General features: G+C 36.4%; 2 protein-coding genes across 2 annotated transcripts in view; both read right to left on the bottom strand.

Moving 5' to 3' along the window:
- Nucleotides 1-3,053, bottom strand: part of creb5b (cAMP responsive element binding protein 5b) — a 403,670-nt gene extending 400,617 nt beyond the window's left edge. The window contains exon 1 of the mRNA XM_051935766.1: nt 2,734-3,053. Within this exon, the coding sequence (XP_051791726.1) occupies nt 2,734-2,751 (18 nt within the window). The 5' untranslated portion in view covers nt 2,752-3,053. The remainder of the gene's footprint in view (nt 1-2,733) is intronic.
- tax1bp1b (Tax1 (human T-cell leukemia virus type I) binding protein 1b) overlaps nt 1-13,495 on the bottom strand; it is a 1,153,251-nt gene that overhangs the window by 627,405 nt on the left and 512,351 nt on the right. The window lies entirely within an intron of this gene.

The following is a 13,495-nucleotide window of genomic DNA, read 5'->3' on the forward strand; positions in this document are numbered from 1 at the left end:
CCCAGCCAGAATGTACGAATTCTGGAAAAGAACATCGTTCCTATTATGCAATGTATAATAATTAATTAAAAAATGAAATGGAACAAGCTTTTTATCCCGTGCGTTTTAAATTATCTTCAAGCAACGAAATATACAACTAATCAAGGTATAACAACTAATCAAGGTATTAAAAGGGTGTCTTGACCAAAATGTTTGAGAAATTCAAAAAATAAAAAGCTAGAAAATAGTTTACACTTATCTCTATATTCAGGTTTAATCACTGTGGCCATTTAAAATAAAAAAAACATCTGAAAAAAGCTTTATTAAAATTCTAATGCCGTTTGTCAAAATGTTTGTACATTTAGTGACTACTGACTGATGTGAATTACAATGGATGACTACCATCATTTTTTATTTATTTATAAACGTCACAGGCTATTATGTCACATTTTTACTGTATGTCACCAGCTTCCACATGGCTGTGTGCTGTGTTTACAAAGTCCTTGCCTATAATTAATGTCAGTCACAGAAACAAGGCACCCCTGTTTCTCTCCTGCCACTGCTGTCATGTTGTCGAGAAAGATTTTTTTTTGTTAATAATTTCAACAAATCACCATTTCCCTACAAATTACCTTAAATCTTGCTATTGAAACAATTAAACTACTGTAGCCAATTATGATGGGGGTTGCACCTGAAATACAGATTAAATTAGGTCATTGCATTTTTATTGTATATCACTTACAACATAAATATCCATTAGCTTTTTTTATTATGTAGAATGCATAAATAAAATGGTCTGGCCTTTAAAGTAAAACACCTATGAACATTTAACATTTGTAGGAATGTTTGTAGTAACAAAGAAAGCTTTTCAAACTAAATTAAGTGATTGTTAACATTGTTAGATTGTCATATTCATTATTGTTCTCATTAAAATATATTTTTTGGAATTGTCATCTTTCATAGTTTTATGAATATGTGACAAATTTAAACACTTTTTTCAGCTGCAGTTATGTTAGTTTTAACCAGTACTCTAAATACACATAGCAAAGCACAATTTACCAGCAAACTGAGTCCTATATGTTGTTCAAAGTTGTATCAAAAAATACATTCATCCACATGAAACTGCTTAATCCAGAGATTAGATTATCATCTGCAAATTTGTAATAATTTTTGCCTTTGATCCATTGTCATTTTTTTTCCATCATACTATCAATGGAAAATACGGGCATATCTTGATAGCAATGGGTGCAAGGAAAGAACCAACTCTGTTTGGATGGAACTCCAGGCCACGTTCTATGGATTAAGCAATTTCAAGTATACTTTAATAAATAATGTCATGCAATTTATAATCTGTCAAAAACAGCATTTTCTAAATTGTTAAACTATTAATTTTTTGATAGCATGTTATGAAATATAAGTCTTTAAAATTGTGCCTTATAATGACATTAGACTAAAAGATTTACATTATGTACCGCCTAGTCATTTTAAGGAAAAAACTAAATATTTTGCCTGTTTTCTTCCTTAAACATTTGTTGGTTAAATTATTATATTTTCAAAGAACCCAAAATTCAATTCATCCATTGAACAATTTGCTAAACTATCTTAATCCTATACAGTCACTTGAGAGTCGGAAACTACCCTAGCAGAATAAGGAACAAGGAAGAAACAAACTCAATGAAGCACAAGTTTATCTATCACACAGCACACTCACTCATACACACACAATTTAGAAGTCCCTGTCCCGTTACCATACTGTCTATGTGTTTAGCATACAAGAGGAAACTAGAGAACCTGCTTTGATATAGACCAGGTGAAAATCAAACCTGGATCTCTGAAGCTATGTGGCAGTAACACTCACAACTTAGTTAGCCATTCACAAATTATAAAAAGTTAACAGTAGTAGTAGTAGTTCTGTCACATGTACAGTGTGCAGTGAAATTCTTGCATGCATTTCCAACAATCATGCAGCACATCTACAATAATTAATCTCTTTGTTGTAAATGACCTTTTCATTAAAACAAAATATTACAATAATTGTATAACAATTGATGTTATATTAAGATTAATATGTATGTTATTTTGAAATTTCTAGAAAAATTAAGAATAATGTGCGTTGGAGAATATACAGTATACTAATAAGGCGTCCAGTGTGTTTAGACAGAGAAGACATGAAATTTATCATATTAAGATAATCATACTTGGAGTTGTGGTAGTTAACACTGCTGCCTCACAGATCCAGCATCTTGGGTTCAAATCCTGTCCACGATTTTTGTCAGCGTGGAGGCGGAATGTTGTTCTTGAGCTTATATGGGGTTTTGTCCATGTTCTCTGGTTTTCCCTCACACATCACATGGATGTGTGTTTTGACTACGTACATTAAATGTGCGAATGTATTTGCGTACATCCCGTCCTTGTCTTTTTTTTTCCACTGCCGCCGTGACCACAAAAATGAGCCCAGTATATGGAGTGCAAATGCTGTATGATACTGCAAGATATATTCTCTGTAAGCAAATATTGACGCTGGAAAATAACAATCCTTAGCAATTACAGGGCAATGTTCATTAATCCTGCATAAACACAAACTCAAAAACAAGACATGAACTTCCATCATAAACAGATCATTATGTCACAAATGACTAAACAATTCTTCTGTACAAGGATCATATTGCTTATATTTGACTGGAAGCAAACCAAAATATTTGCGCGAAATGTTTCAGTGACAAACGGTTAAAGCAAAACACTTTTAAACGTTACCTGCAACATGAAGTCCATCGTGCCAATGGTTTGTAAACACCATTACACATCCAGAACGCAGCACTTGTCATTCATAGGACACTATGTCGGGTGCGTCGACTCTGCTCAATACAGCTTTTTATGTTCGGGGTGGGGGCGTAACAGGTAAGATGCTGTTTGTTGTTGCTTCTGAAATTGCAAAAGCCAATGCGAACACTGACTGGAAGGTTTCCAAGTCATTAAAAGGTTAGTAGATTGATACTTGGATGTCGGCTACAGCCTGCTTGATGATTTGTGAATTACTTTAAATTGATGTGAATAGCACCCAATCAGCATTTGACCATCAGCAGAATTTGGTAAAGGCGGCAAAGAACTACCATTCATCTAAAATGCAGTAACTAAAACGAATGCTTGATTCCAGTGAGCGAAGTCTCAAGTAAGAACATTCAACCGACAAATTAAAAGTCAGCCGTTGACTTTCTGTCAGGCTTTTCCCTTCTTTTCTCTAGTTTGTTGAACTAAACCTTCCCGCCAGTTTTCCAGGTTCGCAAACCATGGAGGAAAAACGTGAAAATAAAGTTAGAGTCATATGGGTTATATTGTAACGGCGTGTGACATCGGCGTTTAACACACTGTCCGCATCGCATTCCAAAAAAAACACTTAACATCTCTGTTGCGCCGCCTGACTGTAGCGCTGAACATCCCTACCGCTCAGCATCACCCATCATATGACCGCAGCTGAAGGGAAGTTCACCTCGCCTTTTCAAAACGTTGGTGCGCCGTTGCAAGGATCTGGAAATGGTAGCCGGGACTGCGACTTTGAAGAGGCGACTGTAGAACAGCACCGACAAGTTGCATCATCCTGATGATTGGAAATCAACGATGAGTCACCTCCAGCATGATCTGGCATTCCATCATTCAAATAAGAAGCTGCAAGGGAACCCCGAAAATTGCAACTATAACGACCAAAGTCTCTTGAAAATCTTATTGCGGCAACAGCTAGCTGACTTTCAAAGGACAGTGAGCTACCTAAAAGAAAGATGAGTCGGTGCCCGCGCAGCGCTGCAGTAATACAGTATTTACTGTTTTTAAAGTAATGATCAGCACCATTTGACATTCAGTTTCTGAATATTTATTAAGAAGACATACTGTTAGTTTGGTTTTTAGAGCTAAGTAGTGGCAAGTCCTTAATTGTCTGCCGAAATCACACGTAAGACATACTGTAGCTGGTTAAAGTGAACATTTATCTTGGCATAAACTCCTGTTAATTATTTAAAATGATGGAATCTTTCAGACAAAAATAGCGACATTTTCTCAGTTACAGTGGCATTCCCAGTGCGTGGCAGTTAGAGAGAGATATATAAACCGGGAAAACAGTCTAAAGGCAACTTTAAAGATTAAGGCTCAACCTCACAGTTCCTTAGATGAAATATTAAGAAGGGAAAAGGATTGAGTTGCAATGAAATATTTTAAATTTATACAAGTTTCAAATTTATTCTTGTATTAAATTTCAATTGCAGTGTTTATGTATAGATATATTTACCATATTTTTTAGTTTTTAAATAAGAAAGAATACCAATTTTTCTGGACACAGGCTTTATCTCTGCTATGTGCAATATTTTTTATATCTTCAAATGTTACAAAGGGTCATAAATTTATTCTTGCATTAAATTTCAGTTTCAGTATTTACAGTATGTATATTTATCATATCTTACTAATTTTGTTTTGAAATAAGGATTATAATCATTTCCCACAATTACCCCATTGATGTTGGTGGACACAGGCTTCATCTCTGCTCAACCTTGAAAATACAATAAGTTAGGCTACCTGATTAAATAAATGGATGGATGTATGGACAACTTGTAATAAGGATTATCACTTTGGAACTCTCCTTCTATCGTAGGGTTTCTAATATCTTTGTAGAAAGCAATGCAATTTCACAACCAGCTGCAAAATATGTTATCTATTAGTGTTTAAAGGAATCATGAATAGCACATTTTTATATTCATTTGTTTTTAAATGCATTTGAAATAGTTATGAATATTCCACTCTCACATATTCACAAACCAAAAAAAAATTCTTAAGAATGGACTTTGATTTTCCATGTTTCAAAACATCAAATTACACAAAACCTCATAACTTGAAGCAAATTTCACCAACATTGTTTACTGAAAGATATACTTTTAGAAAAAAAAATACTGTACTGTGCATTTGTTAATATTACCATGTCATACTATTAGACTACAGCAAAACATATATCAAATTTCAGTTCTGCCAAAAAATGCAAATCTTAAAATCATCCTTTCTGAGCATGTGTAACAGTACACTCAAAGCACCAAAGGCAAAAGTGGCACACAATGGAGTGAAATCCATAAATACCACCTATAACATGCAGAATGATTTAATAACAGGCTTGAATTGCTCTTACTTAAAAATAAAAAAAAAGTCACACTCAATCACTCTTTCACCCATCTATACATTTTTTGAACCCTTTTAGTCCATTTCAGGGCTTCTGCCAACAGCTAGTTCAAGCCAGGACTACTTCTGTTCAAGGGTCAAACTACTGCACACACCCACATTCAAATCAGCTCAGTTTAAACTCCTCTTCCATTTTAACTTGATCATCTTTGGGATGAGAGGGAACCCAGAGTATATGAATTTAACTCCCCAAGTATGGACAAGAATTTGCGTGGCCATCTCATTATTGTTACTACGGTAGGTTAACAAGATTACATAAAACTTACATTACACCCCAAAAATCAAAGTGAAAAAATGATGCGGCAGCCTAGTCCATTTTGCCAAAATTTCATTGCAGCAACTCAAAATCGTACTCAGTAGTTTGTATGGCCCCCACATGCTTGTATGCATTCCTGACAATGTCAGAGAGATGATGGATGGTGTCCTGCATGGGGATCTCCTCCCAGATCTGGACCAGGGCATCACTGAGCTCCTGGACAGTCTTAGGTGCAACCAGGTGGTATCAGAAGGACCGAAATATAATGTCCCAGAGGTGTTCTATTGGATTTAGGTCAGGAGAGCATGGGGGCTAGTTAATGGTATCAATTCCTTCATCCTCCAGGAACTGCCTGCATACTCTCACCACATGAGCCCGGGCATTGTCGTGCATCAGAAAGAACCCAGGACCCATTGCACCAGCATAGGGGGTCCAAGGATTTCATCCCAATACCTAATGGCAGACAAGGTGCCATTGTCTAGCCTGTAGAGGTCTGTGCTCTCCTCCATGGATATGCCTCCCCAGACCATTACTGACCCACCACCAAAACAGTCATGCTGAATGATGTTACAGGCAGCATAACGATCTCCACAGCTTCTCCAGACCCTTTCACGTCTGTCACGTGTGCTCAGGGTGAACTTGCTCTCATCTGTGAAAAGCACAGGACACCAGTGGTGGACCTGCCAATTCTGGTATTCTGTTGCAAATGCCAATCGAGCTCCATAATGCCAGGCATTGAGCACAGGGCCCACTAGAGGATGTCGGGGCCCTCAGGCCAATCTCATGCAGTCTGTTTCTGATTGTTTGGTCAGAGACATTCAAACCAGTGGCCTGCTGGAGGTCATTTTGAAGTGCTTTGGCAGTGCTCACCTTGTTCCTCCTTGCCCAAAGGAGCAGATACCTTGTACGGCCCTGTCCAGCTCTCCTAGAGTAACTGTCTGTCTCCTGGAATCTCCTCCATGCCCTTGAGACTGTGCTGGGAGACACAGAAAACTTTCTGGCAATGGCACATATTGATGTGCCATCCTGGAGATGTTGGACTGCCAGTAGTGACACTGACCATAGCCAGATGCAAAACTAGTGAAAACTAGTGAAAGTCAGAAAAGATGAGGAGGGAAAAATGTCAGTGGCCTCCACCTGTTAAACCATTCCTCTTTTGGGAGTCATCTCATTGTTACCCTTCTAGTGCACCTGTTGTTAATTTCATTAACACCAAAATAGCTGAAACTGATTAACAACCCCCTCAGCTATTTAACTGACCAGATCAATATCCCAGAAGTTTCATTAACTTGATGCTATACTCTGATTAAAAAGTGTTCCTTTAATTTTTTTTGAGCAGTTCAGCAACATATAGTAAAAAATAGTTTGTCGTATTGTTTTTATGTAACTGGTTTATCAATTGGTGTAATAGTTTGGTGTAACCTATTAAAATCAGCATAATTTAGAAAAAATCTAAATGTTATTAAAATAATGGAGAAAGGGTAAAATGTTAGTCAAAAGTTTACATTTTCTACTAACTTAAATTATAACAGTTACAGTACATTCAATATATACTATACTATACATCACTGTCGGGCAACGGCGCACTGGTGCGCCATGGAATTTTCTAGGGGCGCCGCGAAAACTTTTGTAAAATATTTAAAATTGCTAGTGTTTTTTGTTGATTAAAAAGATAATGTTTAAAAAAAATATTTTATGTTGGAAAAACAGATAACGGTTAATCAGATTGTTGAATAAACGAATGTATTTATTTTGAATGCAAGTTAAAATTTTCGCTGTTCACCATTCATCATATTATCAACACCAGCGGTGTCAAAAACACATTTCGTGAGACTTAAAAGTCTCGTTGTTGGAAGATCTCGCTCACTGTACGGATAGAAGAAGGCGCAGCAAATACAGAACGAGAAAATACGAACGCTACTGTTTTTATTAGCGATTGTCCATAGATTGTGTCGTCACGACTTTATTTATGGGTAGTCCCTCAGGTGCTCCGCAAAAGACAATTTTTGGACTTAGTGTGCCGCAACTCGAAAAAGGTTGCCTTTCACTGCTATACATACATACATATACAGTATATTGTATATTGCTGACAGTCATCAGTAAACCATGTTCAAGAATAAAAAAACACATCATAATATATACAGTACAGATGACAAACATGAGCCAAAGAGACATTTGAAAATGCATTAATTTACTAATAAAAATAAACTTCCAATAATAATGATAGTGCTGTTGTTTCACAGATCCAGCCTCTTGGCTCTTTAAATCTTGTGCTAGTGTCTATGTGGCATTTGTGTGTTTCTCCATTTCTGTGTAGGTTTTCCTTCTTCTACTCTGGTTTTCATCCCAAATACACATAGAGTATGTTAGTTCAAATGGCATTTCTGTAGAATGGTTGTGTGCTTGTGTCAATGACTCCTGCAATGGACTCCTCCTTTCAACTACAGTATTCTGAATGGTGCACCAATAGTGTTGGGAATAGAGTGAGGTAGAGGTTGGGAGTCTGCACTGATAAATGTATTGCCACACCCACCACACAATGAACCACCTTAGGATCCCAAATTAGAACCCGAACACAGCCATGCAATGAGTGACAGCTCAGTACCATGCTAGCTCAGATAGAGTGGAACAGTGTGAGTTTTTTGACAGTGGCTGGAGTGCCAATCCTGCCACCAACCCCCAAGTTTTCTCTGCATGTTGGAGGACCTGCTTGCAGGGCTGGATGCAGGTTAACATCAGAGTTACAGTAAATGCCTCCTGAGAGGACTTTTAGTATTTATTATCTCAGTTCTTCTGTGACTAAAGTGGGCAAAAAGTATGTCAGTTGTAACTGCTGAGCATCACGTGGTAAATATTGTTTTTCTAATTTTTCTCTGTTTATTTACCATAAAATGCTGCTAGGAAATGCAGGGTTCACCTCAAGTATAGAATACAGTAAATATACAGTGCATCCAGAAAGTATTCACAACGCATCACTTTTTCCAAATTTTGTTATGTTACAGCCTTATTCCAAAATGGATTAAATTCATTTTTTTTTCTCAGAATTCTACACACAACACCCCATAATGACAACATGAAAAAAGTTTACTTGAGGTTTTTGCAAATTTTTAAAAAATAAAAAAACTGAGAAATCACATGTACATAAGTATTCACAGCCTTTGCTCAATACTTTGTCGATGCACCCTTGGCAGCAATTACAGCCTCAAGTCTTTTTGAATATGATGCCATAAGCTTGGCACACCTATCCTTGGCCAGTTTCGCCCATTCCTCTTTGCAGCACCTCTCAAGCTCCATCAGGTTGGATGGGAAGCGTCGGTGCACAGCCATTTTAAGATCTCTCTAGAGATGTTCAATCAGATTCAAGTCTGGGCTCTGGCTGGGCCACTCAAGGACATTCACAGAGTTGTCCTGAAGCCACTCCTTTGATATCTTGGCTGTGTGCTTAGGGTCATTGTCCTGCTGAAAGATGAACCGTCGCCCCAGTCTGAGGTCAAGAGCGCTCTGGAGCAGGTTTTCATCCAGGATGTCTCTATACATTGCTGCATTCATCTTTCCCTTTATCCTGACTAGTCTCCCAGTTCCTGCCGCTGAAAAACATCCCCACAGCATGATGCTGCCACCACCATGCTTCACTGTAGGGATGGTATTGGCCTGGTGATGAGCAGTGCCTGGTTTCCTCCAAATGTGGCGCCTGGCATTTACACCAAAGAGTTCAATCTTTGTCTTTCTCATGGTCTGAGAGTCCTTCAGGTGCCTTTTGGCAAACTTCACATGGGCTGCCATGTGCCTTTTACTAGGGAGTGGCTTCCGTCTGGCCACTCTACCATACAGGCCTGATTGGTGGATTGCTGCAGAGATGGTTGTCCTTCTGGAAGGTTCTCCTCTCTCCACAGAGGACCTCTGGAGCTCTGACAGAGTGACCATCGGGTTCTTGGTCACCTCCCTGACTAAGGCCCTACTCCCCCGATCGCTCAGTTTAGATGGCCGGCCAGCTCTAGGAAGAGTCTTGGTGGTTTCAAACTTCTTCCACACTGGAAAAGGAAACAGAAGAGAGAGCAGGGGTTAGTACAGATTTTAGAGCCACCATGAATAGTTATTATAATGAATTGGATATACAGAGTATCAGGATTTAAATTACAGTAAAGTTATGAGAAGGCCATGTTAAAGTAATGTGTTTTCAGCAGTTTTTTAAAGTGCTCCACTGTATTAGCTTGGTGAATTCCTATTGGCAGGCTATTCCAGATTTTAGGTGCATAACAAAAGAAGGCCACCTCACCACTTCTTTTAGTTTTGCTGTTGGAATTCTAAGGAGACGCTCAGTTGAGGATCTGAAGTTACGATTTGGAATATAAGACGTCAGACATTCCGATATATAAGATGGGGCGAGATTATTTAAGGCTTTATAAACCATAGAATTACCATTTTAGAATGAGTATTTAGGATGAGTTAGACAAAGAATCCTTTGCTATGAAATATATATTTTTTATTAGTTTAATTCAGTTCTGTTTATTTCAGCTGTTGACTTTAATATCTTATATTACCAGGAAATGTATTTGTTCATTCATTTCATTGGTACAGTAACATGAAACATATAGTAAACAATACAGCACATTTGTGCAAAACAATGTGCAAAACAAAGTGTAACAGAATGTAATAAATAAGCTCTAGCTGTAAATCTTAAAAAACATGCAAAAGTTTCAGTTTTAAAATTTATATATAATTTGTAGTAAACAGAACAAATAACTAATGGCAATACAAGTAAATGAGGCAATGAATGGACAGCAAAAAGCAAACAACACTGGGGAAATCAGAAATTTTACAATGCAAAAAATGCTTAAAAACTGATAGTGAGCCATCAAATGCTATGGCATTACTTACTATATAGCAGGGGGTCGAGCAGTTGGTTGCTGGCCTGAGTGGGCTCTAAGGGTGTAGAGCATGCTTTCTTCATGCATATCTTTTCAGTCACCATATGCCTTGTATGAATGGTAGCATGGCACAAGTGATGAATCAGGCTGTTTTAGCCAGTTACTGCATTAGGGACTTATTGTCTGCTACATTATTCTTCTAGTTAGTATATTCTCCAATGTGAGTCTGTAAAAATTAGGGAGGATCTTAGGAGACAGATTTATTTTCCCCGGCCTCTTGCAATTCTGTTTTGAGCCTTTTCTGTGATACAGTTAGGGTGGAGAAACATTGACACTGTGATGCAGATATTTGTGGACTTAAAGATGCTTTCTCATTTCGCACCAGTTAAGTACACCATCAGAATGTTCAGTTTGCTGTACCTTATGATAGATAGGGCATATAACCCATCTGAGTTCTGTTCTGCCACAGATAAACAAGAATGTGCAGTGCCTGTAGAATAAAGGGCATAAACACTTAATACTTGAAAATCAGAAGATAAAAGTCTGGTTTTACAACTCCTAATTCTTGCTGAGTTTTTTTGATAAAAAAAAGGATTTAGCAAAAAGCCTGTAAGACTGGCATTCACCCCACTAGATATCGTTAATGAAGGAAAGTCATAGGTATATAGCAGTTTTTGCTTTTTTCAGTACACAAAAGTTCCTTAATATGATTATAGCAGCATATCACTGACAGTGAACTTGGCTTAATATAGTAAGCTTCCAGGCATTAAATCTCATTTCAGTTATGTACCTGTAGGGTAAGGTGGAGCAAGCTTTTTGGGATCCACAATCAGATAATCTGAGACTAGCACGCGATATACTAGATGATGTGTAATCAAGTATCTCTCTTTCACACTTTCAACAACTTTTTGAGTTCATGCTCTAGCCAATTTTTGTTATTCTTGCAGGGGATGTGGGTGGCCATCTCTCTAATTGGTTATATATTTAATAATATGGCTTCTAAGCATAGTCAAAAGGAATTAAAACTACAACTAAAAAAAGTGTATTGCAGTATAGGTTGTGGAATAATTTATTATATCAAAATAGTGTAAAACCTTTAGTGTCACAGCTTAAGAAGGTGGATTTCAGTTTTTGAGTGTACTATTAAAGAGAAGTAGTGGGTCAACACTATTATAAAGCATCTAAATATGATTAATCTGAGAACAAGGTAACAATCAATATTGCATTCCAACAGTAACATTAAAATAGAAATGAACGTCATAAGGTTTACTATTTTGCATGTAAGCTATGCCTCATCATTTTCTTTTACTAGATAGCTGATGAAAGATGCATCACACATGAGTCATTGGCATCAGATTTCTTTGCAGTAGTTCTCAGCTCCAAGGAAACTTAGAAAACAGGAAATTACAAATGCAGTTGAACAATATTATTCTTAACTCTGCTGGGTGTACCAATTCATTTACAACTTCTGTTATTGACACCAGTCCAGTTATGAGGTACAATCAGATTTGCATCTGTTTTATAGCCTGCTGTGGACTAATAAAGAGTGTCATATTCAACTACAGGAAAATATAAGGAAAAAATCTGAAAGTTATTACTCGTTATGAAAGCAAAAAGAGAGAACATCTTTTTATTTAAACTTCCACTATAAATATTTGTATTTTGTTAATGTGCCTTTGCTGAAGTTTTTGATTTTGCATAATATTTTCACTGTTATATTTTTGTTTACATTTTAACTGATAAGATTTTATCATTTTCGTTAACTTGCTTATTGAAAGTTCAGCTGAGTAAGATTTTAAACTGCAATATAACTGCCAACAAATTATAAAAAGAATTCCAGTTACCAGCAGTTTTTTAAAAAACTGATCAACATTTTAATTGTGAGAATCATAAAGAATGTGAAAGCTTTGGAATATTACTTACTGATAAGAAATCAAAGAAAATAATGTTCAGTCTGAGTTCATTTTCAAATATTTTACGATTTTCAAGGTTAATCCATGCAGACACTCTGTGAGTGTGCAGACCATCAAAACCACTTTAATGACTGTCCTCCATTACTATAAAACAAGTGTTAATGGCAGAGTGGACAACTGACTAAAACTCCTTTTGTTACTTTAAGGATTTAATTTAAGAGCTACACCATAATTCTTACTTTTTTGCCATTTCATGTGAACTTGAGCTTTATCAGCACTTTATGACGATCAGTTATTGCCTATGCAGTTATCCATCTAGCATTAATCTTGGTATCATCACGTCATCTTTCACAAATTAATGACTTTTTAGTCTGTTAGAGCCATATCTACTTATGACTTTTATTTTAATATAATTACTTCAGACTGCTAACAATGTTTTTATTTATGATTTCTAACTTCACCCAAATAAAATTCCATAACTTACAGTATGAAGGCCAACATCAAACAAAACATATTTATTTCCATTTCCAGTCCTGTTTGAAAATACTGTATTTGCCTAAACATTTTTTGAGAACATTTAATATTAAGGGTAATTCTAAAAAGAGTATTCAGGTATAGAAAGTCATATACATATTTATTTAAATTGAGTCAAATTAACATTTTTTGTCATAAGCATTGCTAAAATCATTTAATGTTTGTATGAAAGAAAAATTACGTACTATATGACATGTAGTGCTTAAAGAGAACAAGAAAGTCAAGTAAACAGAGTAGCAGAAGATCATCTATGGATTGCATGTGCATGTTAGATGTGTTTCATTAGAAAAACATTTGGAGAGCCACTGTCATCAGACTTTGTCAGATCATGAGTGAATTTTTATATTTTAGAAGGCTTGACAGATATGTGACTTAATTTATCACTGTATAATCTCTTTCCAGAAAATCTTGAGAATAAACTGCTAAAAAGGTGACAACTTCACTGTGATGTAAAGGAGCCACTCTTAAAAAAGACTTCCCATTAGGAGGTATGTCTTTCCAAAGCAGTGAAAGGAGACTAAGTCAAAAATCATGGGTGACATTGAGATGAAAAATTTAAAACACAGCAAATTACTTACTGTAAATCTTAATAGAATTTCTTAAAGAAAACTGGACACTTGAACATCTTCAAAAATATTATAAATAGGCATACAGTGACAAAGAATTGAGTGCGCCTAAAAAAAATTACATAAATCGAGAGTATGCTACTGCTGTAGGGGAGGTAGTATCAGAAA

Source organism: Erpetoichthys calabaricus, chromosome 13 (assembly GCF_900747795.2).
Source record: "Erpetoichthys calabaricus chromosome 13, fErpCal1.3, whole genome shotgun sequence".
Lineage (NCBI taxonomy): Eukaryota > Metazoa > Chordata > Cladistia > Polypteriformes > Polypteridae > Erpetoichthys > Erpetoichthys calabaricus.